The sequence below is a fragment of the Dermacentor andersoni genome, chromosome 3, assembly GCF_023375885.2.
Source record: "Dermacentor andersoni chromosome 3, qqDerAnde1_hic_scaffold, whole genome shotgun sequence".
In the NCBI taxonomy this organism is placed as follows: Eukaryota; Metazoa; Arthropoda; class Arachnida; order Ixodida; family Ixodidae; genus Dermacentor; species Dermacentor andersoni.
In genome coordinates, this window is record NC_092816.1 from 212,182,136 (window position 1) to 212,205,435 (window position 23,300).

General features: G+C 45.5%; 1 protein-coding gene across 1 annotated transcript in view; it reads right to left on the bottom strand.

Moving 5' to 3' along the window:
* LOC126524323 (branched-chain alpha-ketoacid dehydrogenase kinase-like) overlaps positions 1-23,300 on the bottom strand; it is a 117,347-nt gene that overhangs the window by 20,451 nt on the left and 73,596 nt on the right. The window contains exon 7 of the mRNA XM_050172658.3: positions 19,418-19,491. Coding sequence (XP_050028615.1) covers positions 19,418-19,491 — 74 coding nt within the window. The remainder of the gene's footprint in view (positions 1-19,417; positions 19,492-23,300) is intronic.

Genomic DNA, 23,300 nt, shown 5'->3' on the forward strand with positions numbered 1-23,300 from the left:
CATGCCGCAGAAAGTTAAAAAGTGATTTCCTGTGAAAACACAGGTCAGCACCAAGGAACGTTCCCACATGAAAAGGAATATACTGTCGGTAGGGTAAATGGAAATTTTTTTTCCTTTCAGATTCCATTTCCTGACACTCCAGCAAGACATGACCGAGAAGAAAGGGCGTTAACCGAGGGGCCCGATTTTTATTAATCATATCATTCCCCAAAAACAAACATTGCTGCCGCGTGAGAAAAATAAATTATACAAAAAAACCCGATCTTCAAACAATTTCCATGTTACCGCTTTTGCGATTACACTGTTACCACTCTCGATACTATTACATTATTATAGAGCTACTGTGAAGGATATCTATTTCTAATGGCATATTTTATGCTGTATGCTCATGAATTTGCCTCTCTCTCTCTCTCTCTATTCGCATACTAAATGACCTCATAGGTCAAAATCATAAACATAATAAAAAATAACAGCACAAACAATGGGCCAGATCATGGATGTTCCCACGGGAGGAACAAAGATTTTGGTCTTTTAGTGCTTATACACTGCAGCTGATCAGACCCCCTGGAGACCCCCTCTGGTTGACACATACGGTAGAATCTGTAAGTAAAGAAATATTTTTGATGTTGCGCCTATATCGGTGTAGACTGCACTATACAGGGTGTTTCACTTAACTTTGGCCAAACTTTAAAAATACACAAGTGCTTCGTAGCCCAACAGAACCAAGGTAACTTTGTTTGCCATCGCTTGTAGATACATTTATATTTTGCAATTCACCTAATTAGATATTTAGTCTTAATTATCAATCCACTTCTAAATTATTATAATTAGATGAAAAGTGTCAATGAAAAAATTGTTGAGCACCATAGGGAACTCCCAATACAGCTTTCTGTTGCACAATACATGCAACATAAAGAGGTTTTTTTTCGAACGTGAAAGAAGCCCGGGAATACACGCAATGTGCCTCGAGCGGCCAGTTGCGCGCCAATTTTGCGTGTATTTGCGAGCTTGCTTCACACTAGGAAAAACACTTATATGTAGCAAGTATTGAGCAACAGAAAGCTGTATCAGGAGTTTTTCATGTTGCTCTACAACTTTCTCATTGACACTTTTCATATAATTATAATAATTGAGAAGTTGATTCATTAATTAACACAAGTTATCTAATTAGGCAGATTGCAAAAAATAACCTGAGTATCTACAAGCGACAGCAAACAACATTACCTTGGTTCTATCGAGCTACGAAGCATCTGCATATTTTTGAAGTTTGGCCCATTTAACTTAAACACCCTGTATATGACTATCCTTCTGGTCGAAGGGCTGATTTTAAGGTGTGTGTAAGCTTTAAATCTCCTTCAAAGCGTCACATTATTTTTTGCTTGGGCAGTGTGGGAATTAAAGGGACATTCCTTGTCACAGATATCGCAAGTCCAGAACTGTCTTGCTCGAGGCGCACACCTGAACCGTCCCAAGGCGCAAGTGCGTGTAATTCGCACCATCCAGAAAATGAAGGCCTTGCCGCCTTGCAGTGACCACTGCGAGATTTTGCCAACTGCTCACACGTGAGCAGAAATAAGAGGCGTGCGAAGGAAGAAGCGCCTAAGAGATGGCCTCCGTTATTAGGCGACAGCCGGCTAGCCAGAGTATGCACAGAGTGCGGCCCACCCATAAAGGCCGATCTACATGACGGACCAAGCCTGCGGGCCGGTCGGTCACGTGATGCGACATCACGGCCCGCCGCGGTCCGGTCTGGCACAGAGCACATCCACACGGCGGACCACCATAGCAGACGGCAGAGTAGAAAAACCAGCTACACTAACGCTTTTTCGTGCTATCATTGTAATCATTCCAGCTCGAGTCCCACAAAGCCGGGAACTGCTCAACGAGGGATACAAAATAAATAACCTCGTCACTCCAAAAGGACACGGTGTTTAAAAAGTATATCTGCAGCACGCACGTGTAGGTGGAACGGCGGACATAAAATGACTGGCTTTTGCTGAGCTGAAAACTAGATTGGATTTGGCTGAAGACACTGTTGCCAGACAACATTCGTTGGCTACGACAAAATAGCCACGGTTTGCGTGCGGTCTGCCGCCAAAACTGAAGCGGGAAGAGCCTCGGCGATTTGTTGGACCGCGAGGGCCACGGTCTTGCACGGGCGAACTGGTGACGTCCTATCACGTGATGAGCAGACCGCGGTCTAAAAGGGCAATTTGGTCCGTCATGTGGATCAGCTTTAAGGAACCTCCTGCGAGGAACTGCTTTGTGCGTAACATGGCACCAACGTCGCCATCTACTGAAAAAGAGGAAAAAAAAAAAGGCTTTGGCTGTTCTGTCGTAGCTCGTCAGAGCGCGCTGATGCTATTAATGTGTTGGTTACCGGCATTATATAGTTCATAATTTGTCTCCTGTACACGTGGCACCATGAAGAATGCAGCTGTATTAAGAGATAAGGTCGCTGCCGGGAAACTAAAGCTTGTCTCAAAGCAAGTTAAGAAAAGCGAGGTTTGGAAACATTTCTTGGAAGTTGACGTGCACCACCCTATCACCAGTAGGGCATGTCGAGTGCAAAAGCTGCAAAGCTTTCTTCACATATGATGACGGGAAGACAGGAACGCCGCACCTGAATCGCCACAAGTGCAAGGCTGAAGATGACACCGCTGCCATTGCTTTGTTCTTCAACAAGAAGCAACCCCAGGTTTCGTCTACCGTTAAGGGGAATCTGATGACTGCTTGCATCAAGTGGTGCGCAAAAGATATGCGGCCATTTAACGTTGTTTGCGACGACAGATTCCTAAAAGTTGCCGACAAACTGATTGCTATCGGTGCCAAGTACAGGAGCATATCCGCGAAGGCCGTGATTCCGCATCCGACGACGGTGTCTCACAGGGTGTCCGAAGTTGCAAACGAATTCCGAGAAGCGGTGATGCCTGAGATCCATCCAGTCAGCGATGAAGGAAGGTCGCTGCTCGATGACCCTTGACATGTGGACCGACGACTACAAGAAAGTAGCCTATATCACTGCAACAGCGCATTACGTGAGTGTGAGATGGGAACTGAGGAGCCTTGTTTTGTTCACTAGCGACTTTCCTCCCAAAAGAAAAACAGGAGAGAACATCCGTAAAGAGGTTGTACGAAGGAGCTCGAAGTTGGGGATTGATGAAGGCATGTTAAGCAATGTGGTGTTCGTGACAGACCAGGGTGCTAGCATAATTAGCGCGCTGTGTCCGCATGCCAGAATGAACTGCTGTTCTCACGTCTTGAACACCGTTCTTCGGAACACGTTTGATGACGGGTACCTCGCTCAGGAACTGCCCAACATTTCGGAACAACAGCAATAAGTGAAGGCTGTCAACTTTTTTAAAACAGAGCGGACTGACGAGCCAGCTACCACACGGTGTGTCCCAGGAAATATGCACGCGGTGGAATTCGAAGCTCGCCATGCTAACTCAGTACAATACGATAGAGAACCTCTCAGATTCAAGGGGCAATCTACTCTTGGGAGATGTCAATAAGGCCTTGTTGACAGAGGTCGTCAAATTCTCGGAGCCCTTCAAGAAGGCCAGCGAAAAGCATGAGCAGGACAAAGTTGTAACGTTGCCCTTTGTATTGATGTACTAGACAAAACTGAAGAAGCACCTTACTGCTGCTTTGACAGACTCATCAGAAGTGTGCAAGCTCGAGTCGAGGATGCTAGAATTTCTTCAAATAAAAATGCCCATAGGACAGCTTCACAAAATCGCAACGTTCTTGTGGCCGCCTTTCCACCATCTCCGCGTGCTTGATGAGCAGGAGAGGAAAACTGTTCACGATAGTCTATGCGAATTGTTGGTTGATGTACGTCTGTGTTTTCCGCAAGGAGAAACGAGCACAGATCAGCTGGATAATGGACCCCCAGCGAAGCGTACTTTCATTGGTGAAATTAAGGACTGGCACGATGCTGCAGAAACTCAGCCAGCCGCCAGTGAGCTTGGCAGTTCCCTTCGGGACAGTGACTCGTGTGAGCACATTGAGAAACTGCTTGAATTATGGGAAGCCCAGTGTAGGAAATACCGAGAGCTTTCATTTCTTACAAGATAAGTATTTTCCATCCTATCCACGAGCGCCAGTAGCGAGCACAGTTTTAGTGCAGCTGGGTACGTACTCCAAGAGAGGAGGACCTGCTTGAAGCCGGTCCCCGCACGGCCCCAATGCGCTCAAACGAGACGAAGGAGAGAAGCAGGCGAGTGGCACACCACCTGTCGGGGCAGCGTCGTACATTGGGAGGAGGGGTCTTCTGTGTTTGCCGCAAGATGGCTCTGCGTGTGTGCCAAGCGCAGAAGAAATGTAGCGGAAACGTACTTCGCTACTCGTTTAACTGAGACTTCTGTAATTGACATGCTCATAATTACCTATATACACAGCAGTATAACTTTCTATGGCATGTTTCTAAGGCAACACCGCATTCACTAGAGCCGCTTTTGTCCTGCTTTGAACCATCGAACTCATGGCTGAGAGGTAGCGTCTCCGTCTCACACTCCGGAGAACCTGGTCCGATTCCCACTCAACCCATCTTGCAAGTTGTTTTTATTTATGAATTGCCTTCCGGGATTTTTCGCTCACGGCCGACACCAGCTTTTCTGCGACACAAGCTTCTTAATGCTGTCATGTTAAAAAGTACTTTCCTCTAGCATAGAGAACATATTTCCATCCATCTGGCAATGTTTCTTGGCAAAGAACCGTTTTTCGAATATAAGTTAGTCTTAAGGTTTTTGCAAGATGTCGGTACTTATGAGTTATCAGCCCCGTTGGTTAGCAGCACATCCTCTCACTAGAGGCTGCTGCAATGACCGCATTTTTGTAAGGCACACACCTCAAGCTCTTGCATTGAATGAACGAATGTTTGATGTTTAATGGTGCAAGGGCCAGGTATGGCCAAAGAGCGCCATGCTAGGTTTAATAAGTTCGCAGTGGGCTGATGGGTTCTGTGAAGTTAATTTGACGTGGCTGTAAAGGGGCCGAAAAAAGTTGATGTAAATTCCATAAAATCTTCATGTAATAAAATTATGAAAATGACTGTTGACGTGTACTATGAACATTAAAATGCACTGAGAAAGAATGGTGCAACATATAAAATATGTGAGATGCTAAAACTGTCTAGAGCACTAAAGCTTCACCAGAGCCCTTGAAACCAAGGGCCTAGAAGCATGTGCTATACAAAGAAAACTACCGTAGCAGCATCCTCTGGAAAGAGGATGCGCTATGAAACTAATAGGCTAGTAACATGTAGCGCAACGTCTTTCAAGAAAGCGAGGACTGCTTTGATCTTAAAAAGTGGTTCTTCACCAAGAAACATAGCCAGATGCAGAGGGACGCAATGGCGGTATGCAAAAGGAAAATGTTTCCTCCTGTCTCTTCCGCTTCCCGGCACTCCAGGAAGACGTGGAGGACGGTCAGTCTGTCGCCACATCTACCACAGGTTGGAGGCTCGTTACAGGTCAAGAGAAAGTTATGAGTGCCAAAAGTGTGTCCTATCCTTAGTCTAGTGAATAGGACATCTGCTCTTCAGTGTTTTCGTAGTTGGGTGCCAGAAACCTAACTTTGCTTAATTAGGTGAAGCCTATTACTTGTTTCAGCATTCCAGAAGGGTTGCCAGTGGCCTCGCAGTTTGTTTCTTAGGAAAGGCTTGAAGTCTGTGGCAGTGACAGCAGCAGAACGAATATCCTGCGATGCTATTGATTTGGCGATCTCTTCGCAAGCACATTTCCCTCGATTCCTCTATGGCCAGAAACCTAGCATATTACTACACGTCTATGTGATAAATAGATGTTGCATAAGAGTGAGTACAGTTCATTAAAGACGGTATTTGTATGCTTTTGTAAAGAAGTGAGTGCTTTTACAAGACTTAACGAGTCTGTGAATATGACTGCTCTGTCAAGTTTTAGTTTCTTTATATGTTTTACTGCAGACAGTACTTGCATTCAGCCGCCCTGTTGTGGCACTAATGCTACTCTCACTGACACATTTTTCTAGATCATACCTTTGTAATGGAACGTTTATGGGCATAGCCCACATCACTAGTCATAGTCACTATTTTAATAAAAATTAAATTATGGGGTTTTACGTGCCAAAACCACTTTCTGATTATGAGGCACGCCGTAGTGGAGGACTCCGGAAATTTAGACCACCTGGGGTTCTTTAATAATGTGCACCTAAATCTAAGTACACAGGTGTTTTCGCATTTCGCCTCCATCGAAATGTGGCCGCCGTGGCCAGGATTTGATCCCGCGACCTCGTGCTCAGCAGCCTAACACCATAGCCACTGAGCAACCACGGCAGGAAGTCACTATTTTAATAGTTACATATCTTATGCAATTTTGAGTGATTCATTTTTAGGCCTCTTTAAAGCTATGTTACATCTACCATTCGCAATTCTTATTTCCATTAATAAATTATTAATACATTGCATTGTGCTCTTTGGCCATATTTGGCCCTTGCAACAGTAAACATTATTCAATCAATGAAACTTCAAACGAGACAGATTAACTTCTGCATCTCTGTGTGAAAATGCCTAGATCTAGTAATGGGTGCCCAAGAGTCTCAGAAGCCATATTAAATGGGCTCCTTTATTGGGACCCAGACAACAAGGACTGATTCATGTCATAGGCAATCGTCTGTCCTGACATTATGCATGGGCGCCACCTGCTCTCGTGCTCCTGCATTTGCACCATGCTCCTGCACTTTAGCCAAGTCCTCATACTTAACAACATAAAATGTAGTAAAAGATTATTACTACAGTTTTCTGCAGTTGTGGCTAAGTAGTCACTGATGTGGCTGTGGCACTACCTGGTAGCAGAGAATGATATCGATACACCGATTCTATCAGATATCATAAGTAAGCAGTGGCTAAGCAAAAGTGGAGAAATTTCATTATAATGATTAATAACAGCATCTCCTTTGAATTAAAGTAGCAACAAACGGGAACCTAGCCTGTGTGAGCTACTGAAGTGTTACCATATCAAAAGCTAAAACTTCCGTTGTCTATCTTGTAAAGTTATGTATACTTGAGCTGATCCCGAACCTGCCTCTTCGCTGCTTTTTTTTCTGACCAATAGCCTACTATCTTGACCGGTGACCAGTTAACACTCCCATCGGTTTTAAACCCCAGTGTCATGTTTTGCCCAGATAGCACATGCAAGAGGCTCGGTCCAAGTGCTGACTGCCTATTCAGAGAGCAACGTGTTTATTTCAATGGTTGTGAAAGCACCACCTCGTGGCGTTGCAGCAGATTGCACAGGCCGATGGCAACAACATAACACCCAGTGCCTCTGGAAGGTGACTGTTTCCCACAGTTCTGGCTGGGTGATCAATGACGGGGCACTGGCACCATCTGGTGGCAGATATTGACACCACTTCCCAAATACTATGGCCTATGAATCAGGCAGCACAATGGTAGGTTGTACCACACAATCTCAAGATCATGTGTACACATGTTTGATGCAATGATAGCAATGAGGCAATGGTGGCAGCAGCAGAATTTGATTGCTGTTTCTTCAGTCCATACACGGCACACTCAAAAACGTGTTGGTGAAAAAAGTTTGCAAGGAGATCCCTTCAATATTAGATACATGTCGCACCTTTTATTACAGTGCTGCAGGGCACCTTGAAGTTCAGGCAGACTTAATGATGCACTAACCAGAATGTGTACAATTCACTTTCCTTTTTAATGTCATTTAACCCTTACCCTACTGTAGACGAGCTGAGCTCGTCCACACGGTTTGTACCGCTCCCACCAAAGACGAGCTGGGTTCGTCCACGCTGGAACAAGCGCTTATGCACTGCCGTAGTCACGCTACCCCATGAATTTTGTTTAGTTCTTTTTGGCTTCAACAGATGGCATAGTAAAAAAATGAAAAAATGCATCCAAAGCTTGCAGTTTGGCCGGGTAATGTTTCAATGCTGGAAACTGGGATTTGAAAATGGTGTCCTCCTTTGTGCATGCGTGTGTCAGCAACAGCTCTTCTCCGGGAAAAAGGAAAAAACAACTTTTTTTGCTGAAGATTTGTTAGACTCAGACAGTGAAGAAGCAGCTTGATTTTCCTCCTAGAGTGGCAGTGACGATTCTGAGCAGCATATCTTCTCCCAGTCGTGGGATTCTGACGACAGCATCTCAACATGTCACTACTGGGCAAGGTTTGTTTTCACGGCCGTGCCTGGCATAAAGGTACCTGTGACAAAGGACGGGAACGGTGCACCGTATTTTGAATTGTTTTTAACGAATGAACGAACAGATTTCATTCTCTGTGGAGCCAACCGCTACACGTACCTGGTGCGAGAAATGTGGAGTAGCACTCTGCACTATTCTGTGCTTTGAAATATACCACACCAAGTCTACAATTTAGGGATCTGGCATCCCTTGCCAGAAGCATAAGCCCCGTTTGTCACAGTATTGTTTCTGCATTTCCGAAGAGACATATTTTGCAACGAGGACAACAGAAAATCAGACACACCCTGCAATGCAGTGTCGTGAAGCCAATCCTCTCACCATACTTTCAAAAATATATTCAAAATGCGTATAATTATTTAGGCAAATAAAAATTTGTATTTTTGTGTTGTTGGCCAAAAAGCTCGGTAGGGAAAGGGTTAAACAAGGGTGCCCATCTATATGTATGCTAACTGTCCTGAATTGGCAACCTACCACCTTATACTGCCTTGCATAAAAGAAGCTCAAAACATACAAAATTACAGCTGTGTTCTGCATGAAATAAATATATTGTTACGTAGGAAGACGCAGACGAAAAGCTATATAAATACGCCGCACTTGGCCAAGAGGCAACAGCCCACGCTAGCCTCTAATCGTCGTCGTCTTCACCCTGCTCGCCTCTTTGTCATCATAAATACTGTTCCGTAGCACTACCCCCGGCGGCAAAAGCGCCGTCCCGGAGCGACTAAAGGCCGGACTCTGAAGCAGTGTAGTAGGCCTTCAGCCTACTGACATGCACAACATCACTAGATGCTAGAGTAGAGAACGAGGTTGAACGCACAGGAGCAATTTCGTACGTCACAGGCGTCACCTGGTGCAGCACGCGGTAGGGCCCTGTGTATCGCGAAAGGAGCTTCTCTGAAAGTCCGACGTGACCCCAGGAGCACGAGCGCACCAGGCGAAAACTGTACGTCACGATGGCGGGCATTGTACTGACGCTGCTGAGTGGTTTGCGAGGCCGTCAGTCGAGTACGGGCAAGCTGGCGTGCATGGTCGGCGAGGGCGATGGCATCGCGCACATACTTGCTGGTTGAGATCGCAGCAGGACGAAGTGCCGTGTCAAGGGGCAATGTCGGTTCGCGACCGTACAATAGATAAAATGGAGAAAATCCAGCGGTGTCATGCCAGGAAGAATTATATGCAAATGTGACGTAAGGAAGGGCAATGTCCCAGTCGTGGTGGTCCTTGGAGACGTACTTGGACAGCATATCGGTAAGAGTATGGTTTAACCGCTCTGTCAGGCCATTGGTTTGAGGATGGTATGAGGTAGTCAGCTTGTGTTGAACAGAGCAGGAACGCACAATGTCGGCGATAACTTTCAAGAGGAAGTTATGACCACGGTCAGTAAGCAGCTGTCGCGGGGCGCCATGAAGCAAGATAATGTCACGCAAGAGGAAGTCCGCGACTTCAGTGGCACAACTGGTAGGGAGAGCCTGCGTGATAGCGTATCGGGTGGCGTAATCAGTTGCGACGGCTACCCGTTTGTTCCCGGAGGATGACGTGGGAAAGGGACCGAGGAGGTCTAAGCCAACACGAAAGAATGGTTCCACAGGGACGGTGATCGGCTGGAGATGACCTGAGGTGTTTTCTGACGCTGGCAGGGATCACAGGCAGCAACATAGCGTCGGACGGAGTGAGCGAGACCAGGCCAATAAAAGTGGCGGCGGACGCGGTCGTACGTGCGGGTTACCCCAAGATGTCCTGCAGTGGATGCATCATGCATCTCAAAGAGCACAGTCAGTCGTAGATGTTTTGGCACGACAAGAAGATCAGATACGTCAGGGAGGAAGTTCCTTCGGTACAGAATGCTGCCCTGGAGGACATATCGGCGAACGGATGCGTCGGTAGGTGTAGAGCGCAGACGCTCGATGAGTGCTCGCAACGATAGGCCTCGGTACTGCTCATCGGCGATGTTAGTGAAGGCAGACACAGAGAAAATGTCGTTGGCGGTACTACTGTCGGCGTCGTCAGGCTCGTCTACCAGGTAGCGAGACAGGCAGTCAGCGTCCTTGTGTAGTTGGCCAGATTTGTAGGTGACAGAGTACGAATATTCTTGGAGGCATAAGGCCCAGCTACCAAGTCTTCCTGTAGGATCTTTCAGTGAGCATAACCAGCAAAGCGCGTGATGGTCTGTGACAACGGAAAAGGATCGGCCATATAAGTGTGGGCGGAACTTCGCAACCGCCCAAACTAGGGCCAGACACTCACACTCAGTGATGGAATAGTTGCGCTCCGCGGGTGAGAGGAGCCTGCTGGTGTAAGCGATAACGCGGTCGCGGATGCGCTGGCGTTGTGCCAGTACAGACTTTGGTAGGCGCAGAAGGATCGGAATGGGCCAGAACGGGAGGCGTGGTGAGAAGGTCAATTAAATGCGCGAATGCAGAGGCCTCATTATCGCCCCACTGGAAAGGGGTGTCTTTGTTCAAGAGCTCGGTTAGTGGTTGTGCTATGGCTGCGAAATTTTTCATGAAACGGCGGAAGTATGAACAAAGGCCGATGAAGGTGCGCACATCCTTGGAACACTTTGGAACAGGGAAGTGCGTAACAGCATGGATCTTGCCTGGGTCCGGTTGCACTCCGTTCGCGTCAACGAGATGTGCAAGGACGGTAGCCTGGCGACGGCCGAATTGGCACTTCGATGCATTGAGTTGCAGACCGGCTCAACGAAAAACATCCAGGACTGCTGAGAGGCACTCGAGGTGCATAGTGAACATTGGGGAGAATACTATAACGTCGTCCAAGTAGCACAGGCACGTGGACCATTTGAAACCTAGAAAGAAGGGAGTCCATCATGCGTTCGAAAGTGGCAGGAGCGTTACATAGACCGAACGGCATGACTTTGAATTGATAAACACCATCAGGTGTTACAAAAGTAGTCTTCTCGCGGTCGAGATCGTCCACGGCAATCTGCCAGTAGCCGGAGCGAAGATCAATAGAGGAGAAATAGTGAGCACCGTGGAGGCAGTCAACGGCGTCATCAATGCGAGGTAGGGGATACACGTCCTTTTTGGTAACCCTGTTAAGGTGCCGATAATCCATGCAAAAGTGCCATGAGCCATCCTTCTTTTTTTACCAGTACGACAGGTGACGCCCATGGACTACATGACGGTTCAATAATGTTCTTGGCAAGCATTTTGCGAACTTCCGCGTGAATAACCTGACGCTCAGCCGGTGACACTCGATACGGGCGGCGATGAATAGGATGGGCATCGCCGGTATTAATACGATGTTTAACAGCTGTAGTTTGGGCCAAAGGACGATCATTAAAGTAAAAAATATCGTGGTAGGAAAACAGAACGCGGTAGAAGTCATGGGCGTGCTTGGACGGTGTGTCGGGCGCAATCATTTTCTGTAAGTCGGTGATGGTACATGTTGCGACTGCGATGGTAAAGGAGGATCAGCTGAATTGTCAACTACTGCAATAGATGCTATTGAGTGATCCTCGAATGAGCAAAACTGGGCCAGAGACATTCCGCATGGCAGCACTTATGTCGTCAAGCCAAAATTGACCACTGGCAGGCAGACGCAATTTGCCGTAATAGATAAAACTGTATGAGGTACTGTGATCCCGTGTGTATGGAGGACGTCTTGCATAGGAGCCGTGATGTAGTGACCGTCGGGGACTGGTGGGGATGACACGAAGTAAACGTAAGTCAGTGCCGAAGGGGGCAAGCAAACGAAGTCAACGGAACTGAGGCGACTGGGGTGTGGTTCAGTGGGATCCAGAACAGGCAGGTCAAGGCAGAGAGTACTGGCGGAACAATCGATGAGAGAAGAATGTGCAGAGAGGAAGTCTACACCAGATATGTTACGTAGGAAGACGCAAACGAAAAGCTATATAAATACGCCGCACTTGGCCAAGAGGCAACAGCCCACGCTGGCCTCTAATCGTCGTCGTCGTCTTCACCCTGCTCGCCTCTTTGTCATCGTAAATACTGTTCTGTAGCAATATAATGCATGATTGGGCAAAGGTCAACCTTGAAGTGCAACTTGGAAACCCATGCGCAACTAAAGGCAACAGCACAAGTACTATTGCTACTGACATTGAAAATTTGGTCAAAGAAGAGAACTTGGATGTGCATGAAAAAAAAAAAAAAGACACTACGTGCACGAACTAGCTGTAGCCCCTATTTTCTCACTTCTATGTGAGTAAGCTGCCATCTCGTGGCAAGTACGATGCTAAAAGCATGAACATGGTCCTCATTAATATAGCATATAATGTCCCTACTCCATTGCTGACACAGTGCATCCCACTGATAGCATTCCCTTGTCATGTAAACAGCACCGGATTTTGTCAATCTAAAACGGGGCTGCACAATTGAAAACCAGCAAAGGGCAAAACCAACTTCTCTAGGAGCCATACGGGTCACACTTTAGTGGGAAACACTGCATGTTTTGCTTGGAGAAAGGCAGTTGCTGTTTTGTGTCATTGCATTTGTTGCTATTCTCAGCACGTTTTACGATGCCACGTCAGTCGCTGAAGAGAGAAGGCTGTTCTTGTTCAGAGTCACAAGTGCTTCCACAGGGAGAAAACATTTCCACGGCATTGTTAACTATGTTTCCATGTTTTCTCCCATTAAGGTTCTTATGAAACTCAAGGAGCGACTGGTACCAGTACACACCTTTTAGCTCCAGTGAAAACTGCAGGTTCCGCATCACCGAGAATCGGTTTCGAAACAGACGACTGCTCCGTTTCTCATCTTACAATGAGTTGAGACACTGGTGGAAATGTGTCACAGTGTTCTCGACATGTTCTCAAGGTTCAGTGTTGCACCTTCCTTTTCCATGCACTAGCATAAACATTTACCTACGATTTGAAAGGTGCTGTTTGATGCTAGAAATATGCGAGTGAAAAAAAAAATGGCTATTACTATTACAGTTTTAAAGTATGGAACAGACAAGATACTTCACCTTTCACCATTAGTATGGATGAGAAGTGGCTGTGCCTGCATTCAAATACACTTTTATTATGAGTAGGGCAGGGAGCATTTCAAGAAGTCAGCTGGCCAAAACTTGGTCATTATATATTAGGGGCTCTTCAAAGCACGTCAATAAGGAACAGCTTGTTATGTATTTGTATTTGTACATAGCGTATTGTTTGTACACTACCTCGAGGCTATAAAGCCTCGAGCTAGTCTTACTAGATCCACGGCCAATGTGTTGTCCCGAGATCAAATATTTGTGAAGGTTAATACATAGCAAACGCACGAAAGCAAAAGCCCCGATTCACGAACGCTAGCACCTGTGATCAACATTAAACAAAAAAACAAGCAGTGGGGAAATTATTGCTTGATTCAATGAAATGGACGCTGAGCCAATCATGTAGTCTTGGCAATGACAGCCTGATGAGTACAACCGCTTTTCAGAGATTGCATACTCTTACACATCTTTTGTTTTGGTGTGCCTGCTACCCTCAATGGTTTATTTCACGCATTAGTCATGTTTGGTGATAAAATTGTTACTCTCATTATATGGCCCTGCAGTCATTGCCAGCACCAACACACAAGTCTTAACTGGGCTGCAGGCCACTACAAATCCAGTTAAAGGCTAGCCCGTGGGCCACATGCAGTATTGTGTAGCCCTGATTTAGGATTACACTATCTCTGCTGGAATTCCACTTCTCAATGAATGTTTTTTACAACTGAAATAATAATCAAAAGGTATTTATCGGTTCTTGTTTTGCTTTGCATGAGTATTGCTTGCCCATTGCATCATAACCTTTTATTAAAAAGAAAATAACACACGTTACTATATGGTGACTAACATTTTAAGTAAGAAATTCATGTACAAATACAGTCGACACTCATTACAACGAACGCTGATAATCCAACAAAAACTGACCATTTTATTCGAAGTCCGTAATATCCGAAACACCTCACATAACTTTTGTCGCGATGTATAAGGCTTATTGCAAAGGTTTTTAACTTTGTTGCCAATAGTGAGTGACAAACGTCCAAAGTTAAAAAACAAGAAGTCGCAGTTTCACCCGAAAGGCAAAGCATCGATTGCGATAGCAAATTAAGCAACATAAGCGCAGCAGCAGCAGTGAGCAAATCCGCCTCTTTCATGGAGCGACGGCGCATGCACCCTGCCCTAGCGGATTAGTCGCAAAACGTTTTGGAAGGGTTGCACGTGCGTGGCCACGTGCCAAAAAGTCCCTCCCCCCCACCCCCCCCCCCATCCCCGCAAAAAAAAAAAAAGCGCTCCGACACGTGCTGCTGCAAACACTCGTGCCGGTACCACTTTGAAACGGTTGAAACTCTACTGGTTGCTCGATGTCAGTGCGGTGCTGAAAATGTGCAAAGCGTAAGGCTGCAACTCCACTTTAAAAGAGAAAGCGGCCAGGGCATCGTCCGAGTTGTCCAGACTGCACTGTGAGCCAAGTAATTGCGCACGCCTTTCATTGATGGCTAGCAAATTTAACGAAAAACCCATGCGTTACACTTGGGCGACACTTAAGTACATCATGTTGCTGACGAAGTCTTCTTGCAACGTCGGCCCTCACTTGCTGGTGGTGGCAGCGCGTGCCTGACTGCGCATACTCGTAAGGCGTGGCTACACTGGGCCGATATGAGACCGACAAGACGCTCACTCCATCGATCGACCGACCTTTGTGTGTTACTGAAACGATTTTATCATAGCAGGTCGACAATGTTGCAACCGATGAGCGCGAGTTGTACTGCGACGGGCTTTCTTGTTGACGGCACTGGCAAAATCAGCGTGCCAACTAACGTTCGACCGAACCCGTGTGATCAGCCGTCGAACAGACAACTAGATAGCAACAGCATCTTCGCTTGTATATATAATTAATTGTCTTTAAAATGAGTCAAACAGGCCTACCAAGTTGAAATGCACAAGCTTCAACCCTCTCCAGCCGTGCCCATGAAGTTTGAGCCAATGTCAATCCTGTTCAGGGAAGGTTAACCTCGTGCCATCGAGTTCGTGCACCCGCTACCGGCAGACCTGAACTGAAATGTAAGCAGTTAGGGTTGAACGAAACTGCTTTTATAGTTCAGTGCTGGCCTTAGCGATTTGAAATCAACTACACGTCACTTCGCACGGCGCATACACAATAAGCGGTAAGCGGCGACACAGTGCTGTGCCAACATCTGTATGTCACTATACCTGTAGGCTGTCGGTCACATTCGCTACATACATGGGTGGGTCTGTACGTGTTGCTTTGCTGACACAGTTCTCAATCTCAGAGATGCACTGTTTCCCTCTGCGTCGGGCGGCAAACAAGAGACTGTGTATTCGGTATACAGCAGCATAAACAACCACCTCGCTCAGTTATACCAACACTGTGTGAGCGATGGCATCCGTGCGTTCTCGTGAGAGAACAACACGGCCTATAAATGAGCACTTATGCAAGCACAGTTTTCTATAATAATCCTCTATGGCACGCTAAAACTGTAAGTACGATACAGTTAAAGAAAAGCGAGAATCAGAAATAAATTAAGAGCCCGTAATATGGTATCTGGAACATACTAGCCGTGTTTAAGTGGTTCGGCCGCTCATATTGAGTCGTCTCAGGGTGTAACAACACGACACATATGTGCAGATATGCATGTTTTGCTACGTTTTGACACTATTTCATATCAGCGGTGCACCTTTTCCACAATATTTGACAATAACAATGATCTGCGCCTGTAGACGTCGATGTAAACAAGTGCACCGCTTTGATAAATCTTACGCAGAAGGCTGCGCTCGAAGACTTCTTCAACATGCGAAATGTCAAAATAATGTGTAAAAGGAATACAAAAAGCGATGTCTAAGTGCAGAAATCAGTGACAAATTTCAAGGCAGCCATGTCGCCAAACGGAACTCAGTGTGCCTTTATTGGCCGCACTGTTTATAGAACAGTGCACTCAGGCCTGCTCACCCAGTAGTCGGTGAGTGCTACACGGCTTCCAGGAACGACATGCTGTCCCGAAGAAACCATTAATAATGATTCGCGATCCACCAAACGCAAAATTGTCGCACACTCAACGTGGGCCCATGCGCACAAATCAACCGGCGAAAGTCCTGGGACCTTTCCAAAACGTTTTCAGCGGCTTGAGGCAGAGGGCAGCACAGGAAAATAAAAAAGGCAGATTGACCTTCGTGCTCTCTCTCGCTACAAAGCAAACTAAACGTCGAAAGCACAGCACATACGAAGCTGCCTGCACTGCGCGTACCTTGTCCACATCGCAGATCGCTTTCAAGATACGGCGCCTGCGCTGGCATGCACCTTGTCCACATCGCAGATCACCTTTAAGATAAGAAGCCCGCGCCCGCGCGCACTTTGTCTACATCGCAAATCGCTTTCGAAATACCATGCCCGCGCGGTTATGAACAGCAGTCACTGAAGTAGAACCCCCCTCTTTTCCCTGCCTCCCCCGCGTGCCTCGCGAGCGAAAGACGGCGCGCTTTTGCCCCACTTTCCTCCCTCCCTCACGCACAAGATATCAAGCCGCGATTGTGGGCTGACCCTTGCAAGTCAGTTGCCAGCTCGTGTTGACACGGCAAAAGTCCGTTTTATATGCCCAATTTTGACAAAAATTGCCGAGAATTTCGTCTCTCGTAGCCGATAGTCTGTTGTAGCGCGGTCCGTTAAAAGCGAACTTCGTTGCACTAATAAAATAGATAGAACAAACTAAAGCTGAAATATGGTTTGTTATACCCGAAAGTCTGTTGTACGCAGATCCATTGTAACGAGCGTAGACTCTATTTAGGTGTGCTGTTATCGGGTGAATGTTCTTGGAATGCACATATAGGCCATGTGGTTGCTAAGGCTGATGTAGCATTGAATTACATTCGAAGAAATTTAATATCAGCAACTTCGAACCTTAGAAACAGTGCGTATCAAATGTGTATTAGACCTATCTTGGAATGTGCTTGTACTCTTTGGGATCTATTTCATTACGCCTAATGAATAAACTCAAGAAAGTTCAAGACAGAGCAGCCAGGTTCATCTTGGGTAGGTATGGAAGAAGGTACAGTTGCACTGAGATAAGGAAGGAGCTGAATTAGGAACCAGTTCTCTTTCGTTGAAAAAATGCGGTTCGAGTTTTATCAAATATTCAATAATAAAATTGTAATTGATAGCAAGTTACTTAAGATCACCAAATTATATATCTGCACATATTGATCATGTATGCGAAATTAGGGAATACCAGGCCAGGATGAACCTGTATGCAAATTTGTTTTTGGTATAAACTATAGCTCAGTGGAATCAACTGTCAATTGAGCAAGTGTGCAGTGTAAATGAGGGTTATTTTTTTTTTCAAGCTTGTAACACCCCTCCTGTAACATCTTCTGGCAAAGTGGGGAAATGTCTCAATAAATAATGAAGAACCAATCTTTGTATGCATTAAATATTAAGACAGAAAGCTTATCCGCAGCTCTAATGCTGATACTAATGCAGAATCCTTTCCTCGATAACTTGCCTTTACTTACAATTGGCCTTTTCTCTGACACTGTAATGTCAAACATGATTGTTTAGTTGCGTGATATATGGATTAAGAACAGACCACTGTAAGCAATAAGAGTGTCTCCCTAAAGAACCTGAGGCTGAATTCACAAAGCTTTTCCTTCATAAGCACTGCTCGCAATAGGCTGGCTGATTTCGCTAACCTACAACATCCAACATCATGAATGGCTGTATGTCTGTCGTCTGCTCTTGTGAACAGCTCTAACATAACCTTTCTCTACGAACATAACATTTCTTTATGAACGCGGGTCCTGTTATGCATTCTGCAATATCACTCACGAAACTGACAGTAAATATAAAGGCACTGTCAAAATACTGGCACAGCAGTTTACATATGAAAAGGGATGGAGTCAAATACTGGCTTGCATATCAAACATAATTGCGCTAAACAATGAGTTCTCAAGCAAACATTTGGCAGTATACCGCAAGAAAAAACAGCTTTTCTGAATTTCAAAATCCAAACGTCAAGCCAACAAACAAAACGAAGTCCCACACAGGCATTACTATCTCAAGAAAATCAAACTGCCCTTTCATAGTGATGTACCAATCAAGCAATGCTCATGAACTTGTATTTCTGAATAATACACAGCACCACTGCTCTGTTGCCACAACAAGTCTTCGCACGGTAAAGTGTGAAGACCATCAGGGTACAAGCACATCAAGGTACAAGCAATTGAGTGCTTGGACAGCCCCGTTATTAATATGGCATACAGATTAAGAACATTTTGTTGTTTTCTACCACATCTATACTTGTTCAGCAATGGTACCATTATCAAGTCATACTTATATGCATGTTTTAAGTAATGTTGACTGGAACACAATAAATTTTGTGCTTGTATAATCATGTGAGAGACACAGCTTATTCAAAGTGTTTAGACAATTATGCAGAACAATGTAAGCGAAAATGGTTAAAGAATATGATGTGCCATCTGCCACAATGCCCTGAAGAAATATACTGTGCCTATCAAACCTATCGGTAATGCAGATAGTGGTAAACACAGATTACCATTGTCAAGCTGCAACTGCTACAATTAATGAAATAGTTTTATATGGAGATATAGTGTAAGGCAACAACCAATAAGTACACTCAATGTTAATGTGGTGCTGTGAGGACATTGAAAATGATGACCCTAATTAGTGTGATGAAGATGCTCAATTTTCAGGTTAGACTACCTGTTACTTTGGCTGTTCCACAATAATTTGTAAGTTGTCTGTAAATATACATTCAATTATCTCTCTACCAGCGACATTACGGTTGAGTATATCCTCTAAAAGTTAAGTTAGAAAACTTTCCCTCCAATGTATTGTTCTATATTTAGGCTATCTGGCCAAGCTTCAATAGTACTTTCATGAAGGTATTTACAGCTAAAGTGGAAAACAAACATGATTTTATTACTTCGTGTACCAGAAATTTATCTGTGTAATAACCTCATCAAATACTTAAGAGCAGAACAAACATTTTATAGAAAGCATTCCAGTTTCTATAGAAAAGGTAAATGCAAGAAAAAAAGAAGAAACACTCCTCAGCCATGTCACCTTTTAAAGAAACACAGCATGGCTAACCTATTACATCATAATTGGTTGCTGAGAGGCTACACTACAATAGTGTCATTTTAGGAGCCAATTCGAATTCAATGAGGTACACTAAGAGCAGTCATCTAGATATCTGAAAATGAAAGGAACACATGGCAGGAGAGCCATACCGGACAAAGTCAGCCCACTTCTCAATGACATCTTTAGGCCTCATCGCAGTGTTGATGATGCCCACGTGATGCGGCTGTGTGGGAGAGAAACCAAGATTCACATGCATCCACAGCACTACTACTGCTTTCTCTAAGCACCCCCAAGGGACACTGTACACTGCATCCCCTACCACTGGAAGTGCACCATGCTGCAGCCAACTACAACAGCCTGGTAGCTCCCTCTCATGGGAGCATCTGCCCAAAGAGAAGGAACACCAACTGGACTCAGTTTATTGTAGTTGAAAGGGTGCAAACCACAGGACACGACATGAACGAAGGAATGACAGCACTGACTCGCAACTCATTTTCATTTTGGAAAGTATTAGCACAGATATTTAAACCAGTGCAGCAATAAAATATTTAACAGCAGAAGCAGGGTAAAAGAGAGCAGGCCCAATCATTTGAAATCTTTATAGTTTACAAAGATATTCTATCTCTTCATCAGAAGTAGCTCTTTTGGTGAAATGTGATCCTACATGCCCTTAAACTCCATGAAATCTTCTTGCTGCATTCGTTTAGGTATACAGTAGACTTTGGTAAAAGGATATCACTTAAACAAAACTGCCACTTAAACAAAACAGCCTTACATTTGGTTGGTTTTATATTAAAGGGGCCCTGAAACACTTTTTATCGAAGTCGAGAAATTAATTTGAATTGTGAAAGGGTTTATTGGTGGCGCCTAATGCGAAGGCACAGCGACCGGGAACAGCGAGGCAGCCCGAAGCACTGTCCAAACGGACGCCAGCAATCAACAGCGCGAGCGGAGACGAGCCGCGTGTTGGCGATGCGGCTGTGCCGCGAGGCGCGTCTTCTTCACAGAATTTACACTAGACTATTTAGGAAATACTTTGCAGCAAAAAGTACTTCAATGTGTTCAGAAGAAGTGCAATTTTTGACAATCAAAGATCACCCGTGATCCCCTTCGCAGTGCACTCCTTCAATGCCTTGCACTGCAAAGGCTACAAGAGGCGGGGCATGTTCCCAATGCTCTGCCTACTAGGCGTCACCATGGCGCACAGTTCAAAATTGATTTTGGATGTCCACATAGACCCCACTACATATGATTTTGGTGCCGATGACATGCCAAACGTGGTTGTCCTCGGCAAGCCGCAGTATGCTCAGCAAGCGGGCTCGTCGCGGCACCCGCAGCGGCTGTAGTATCTACACTACATAGCAGACCACAGCTACGTGCAACTAATGCAAGTGTAGTGCATATGTACACCATTTTCTTTGCGCAAGATAAAGCTGGAGTGCGCACTCGCACTCATGTGTTTCCGTCTGGCCATGCTATAGGTGTTGCGGATCAGCTTTGCCCTGCACAAGCTCGACCGACAGATAGTAGCCACATCTTATTTTGAAGCGCTGTCAAGAGCTCAATAAGGAGCGAGCGTGCACTGGTGAGTGTATTAGTTGTCTGACCTTAGGTATTTCATAGCTCGAGGCTAGTTGAGCATTCAAAACTAACTGAAATTAGTGAGACCCAACGGCTACAACACCAATAAGCAGGGTGGCTACTGTTCAATTTCTATGTGGCAGAGTATGAGCAGATGATAGTCTGCTTCTTCCGCAAATACATAATTCTTATCAAAATGCGAAAGCACATCTTTGCTTACTTTACTTCATCAATAAATATACGCACTAACAGTAGGAAGAAGTGGACTGATCCAAACATCACTCTTGGTTGATGCCAGCTATAAGCCAATACCAGCAATAAATGGGAACCTTGCACATGATCACATATGAAAGTCACCGGCAGCTTCGAAGGGGTGATGAGAAGGCCTTCTTTGAAAAGAGCATGTTTGAGAGATGCATGACTTCGTGCTCTGCTTGTGGGCTCCGTGCACGACTGAAAAATTTTGCCAATATGTTCATGGCAGCGTATGCTATCCGTGGACTGCATTTTTCACTAAGTGCGAGAGATAGTTCAGGACCGCTTTAAGGCAATGGAAAAAGAGAGTTTGTTAAATGGAACCACATTTTTTCCTACACAGGGTAAACAAAAAGGAAAATATTACCAACAACAAAACTCAGCAGCCAATCTCAGCAGCATCATTGATATGCACTAGCATTTGCACCTTTACTTTTACGATTTTCTTGCCAGTTCTGCATATTTTTGCCAAGGTGTCTTTTGCTGGCCTTTGTTGGTGCCATGGTCAGTGCAGATGACTGGGATTTATTTGTGTTGGCAATGTTGGTGACCAGTGAGCTTGCCTGGCATTTAAAATGGCAGCACAGAAATGCCCGCACAATGCACTCAGAAGGTCAAAGTTGCTTCTCTAGATCAGCTATTTTTCTTTACTAAATTCCACTTTTCTTTAGTAATTTTTGCAGTCATAATCATTCTGCTTCCAAATATCTATGTGCTTTTAGGAGTAACTGCTGCAGGTGCAAACACTATCGAGAGTGTTTTGCATTGTATCGTAAAAAACTACCTTATTTACTCGCATAATGATCGCACTTTTCTGTCAAAAGAATTGATGCACACTCAAGGGTGCAATCATTACGTGGATTAAATTTCCCGTGAAAATAATTTTTTTTTCATGCTGCGTTTGCTGTGGGATGACAACAGGTCAACAACCAGGTGGCTGCTGCTGTAACAGTGCGGGACACCAAAATAAATATGGCGGCCAGCGCAGCAAGCCGAACGCGATTTTTGTTCTTCTCGTGAGTACATTACGCGCGTTGAAACAGTTTCTTTTGTATCAGTAATGAATAATATCGTTATAATATCGTTAATATCGGCAAATTTTCGACAATATCGTAGTCGTGTCCACTTCGAGGGGACAGAAACAGAGATGGGCGCGCGCAGCTGCCAGTCACATCGAAACACATGGCGGGCATGCTGTGGAAACTGGCATTTGTCTTCACTACTATCCTAATATGGCATGTTTCTGATAAGGGTAGGCTAACATCTTAGCTGTGTTACAAGCGTCGGCGTATGAATAGGGTACACTTCTAACGTATCAGTCTAAACGTGGCCACTATAATTGCAGCTCACAATTTTTTGCGTGCCCACGAGTGCAGACAAGAAGAATCGAAAGGCGCCTTTTCTGCTGTTGGCCAAAACCATTATGAACCCTACAATTAATGAAGCCAAGGCAAGTTTGGTTGTAGCTTTTTTTTTTCCATGGAAGTGTGGAAAGTGATGAAAGGAGTGAAATGGGGCATCTGCTTAAGAATGTTCGGTGCGTGCAGACCACTTGGTATGTCTTTGTTGTGTGTTCGCGAGTGACAGTGCACGAAGCCAGTATCGTAGATAAAGGAAGCGGTGCGGCGAAGACAACTTAACACCGAGAGCGAATGGGTGGGCGCAGGAAGCCGACGACGAAGAAACGATGCGCATGATATCTGACGTGTCGTCAAAACAAAATACTAAGAAGAAAGGAACCATTAAGGGCTATACACGATGGATGACACAGAAGAAAATGAAGGAAGAGATGAGAGAGAGACCCTAGAATGACGTTGTAGTGTTCTGATGCAAGTGAGCGCCGAAGAAGTCAGCGTCCGCCGGGAGTGGGAGTAAGCCGCCAGGCCGTGGGCCCGAGCTTCCAGACTCCTATCGGCAGAACCGGGACTGCCTAGCCTCCGGAGCTAGGACAAGGTCTCACCGCGTGAATGGAGTGAGCTGTCGGGCCACGGGCTCGAGCTTCCAGATTCCCGCAGGCAGAACCTGGACTGCCAAACCTCCTGAGCCAGAGCAAAGTCCCATCGCGTTAGAACCTGGAGTTCGCTCGAGGAGCAACCAGTGCCTTCGGTCAGCGACAGCTCAGTGCTCTTCACCTACGCGACCATGTGCCAGAATTGATGGTGAGCTGCACCCCGCTCTCATTCTAATGTCCTTGTG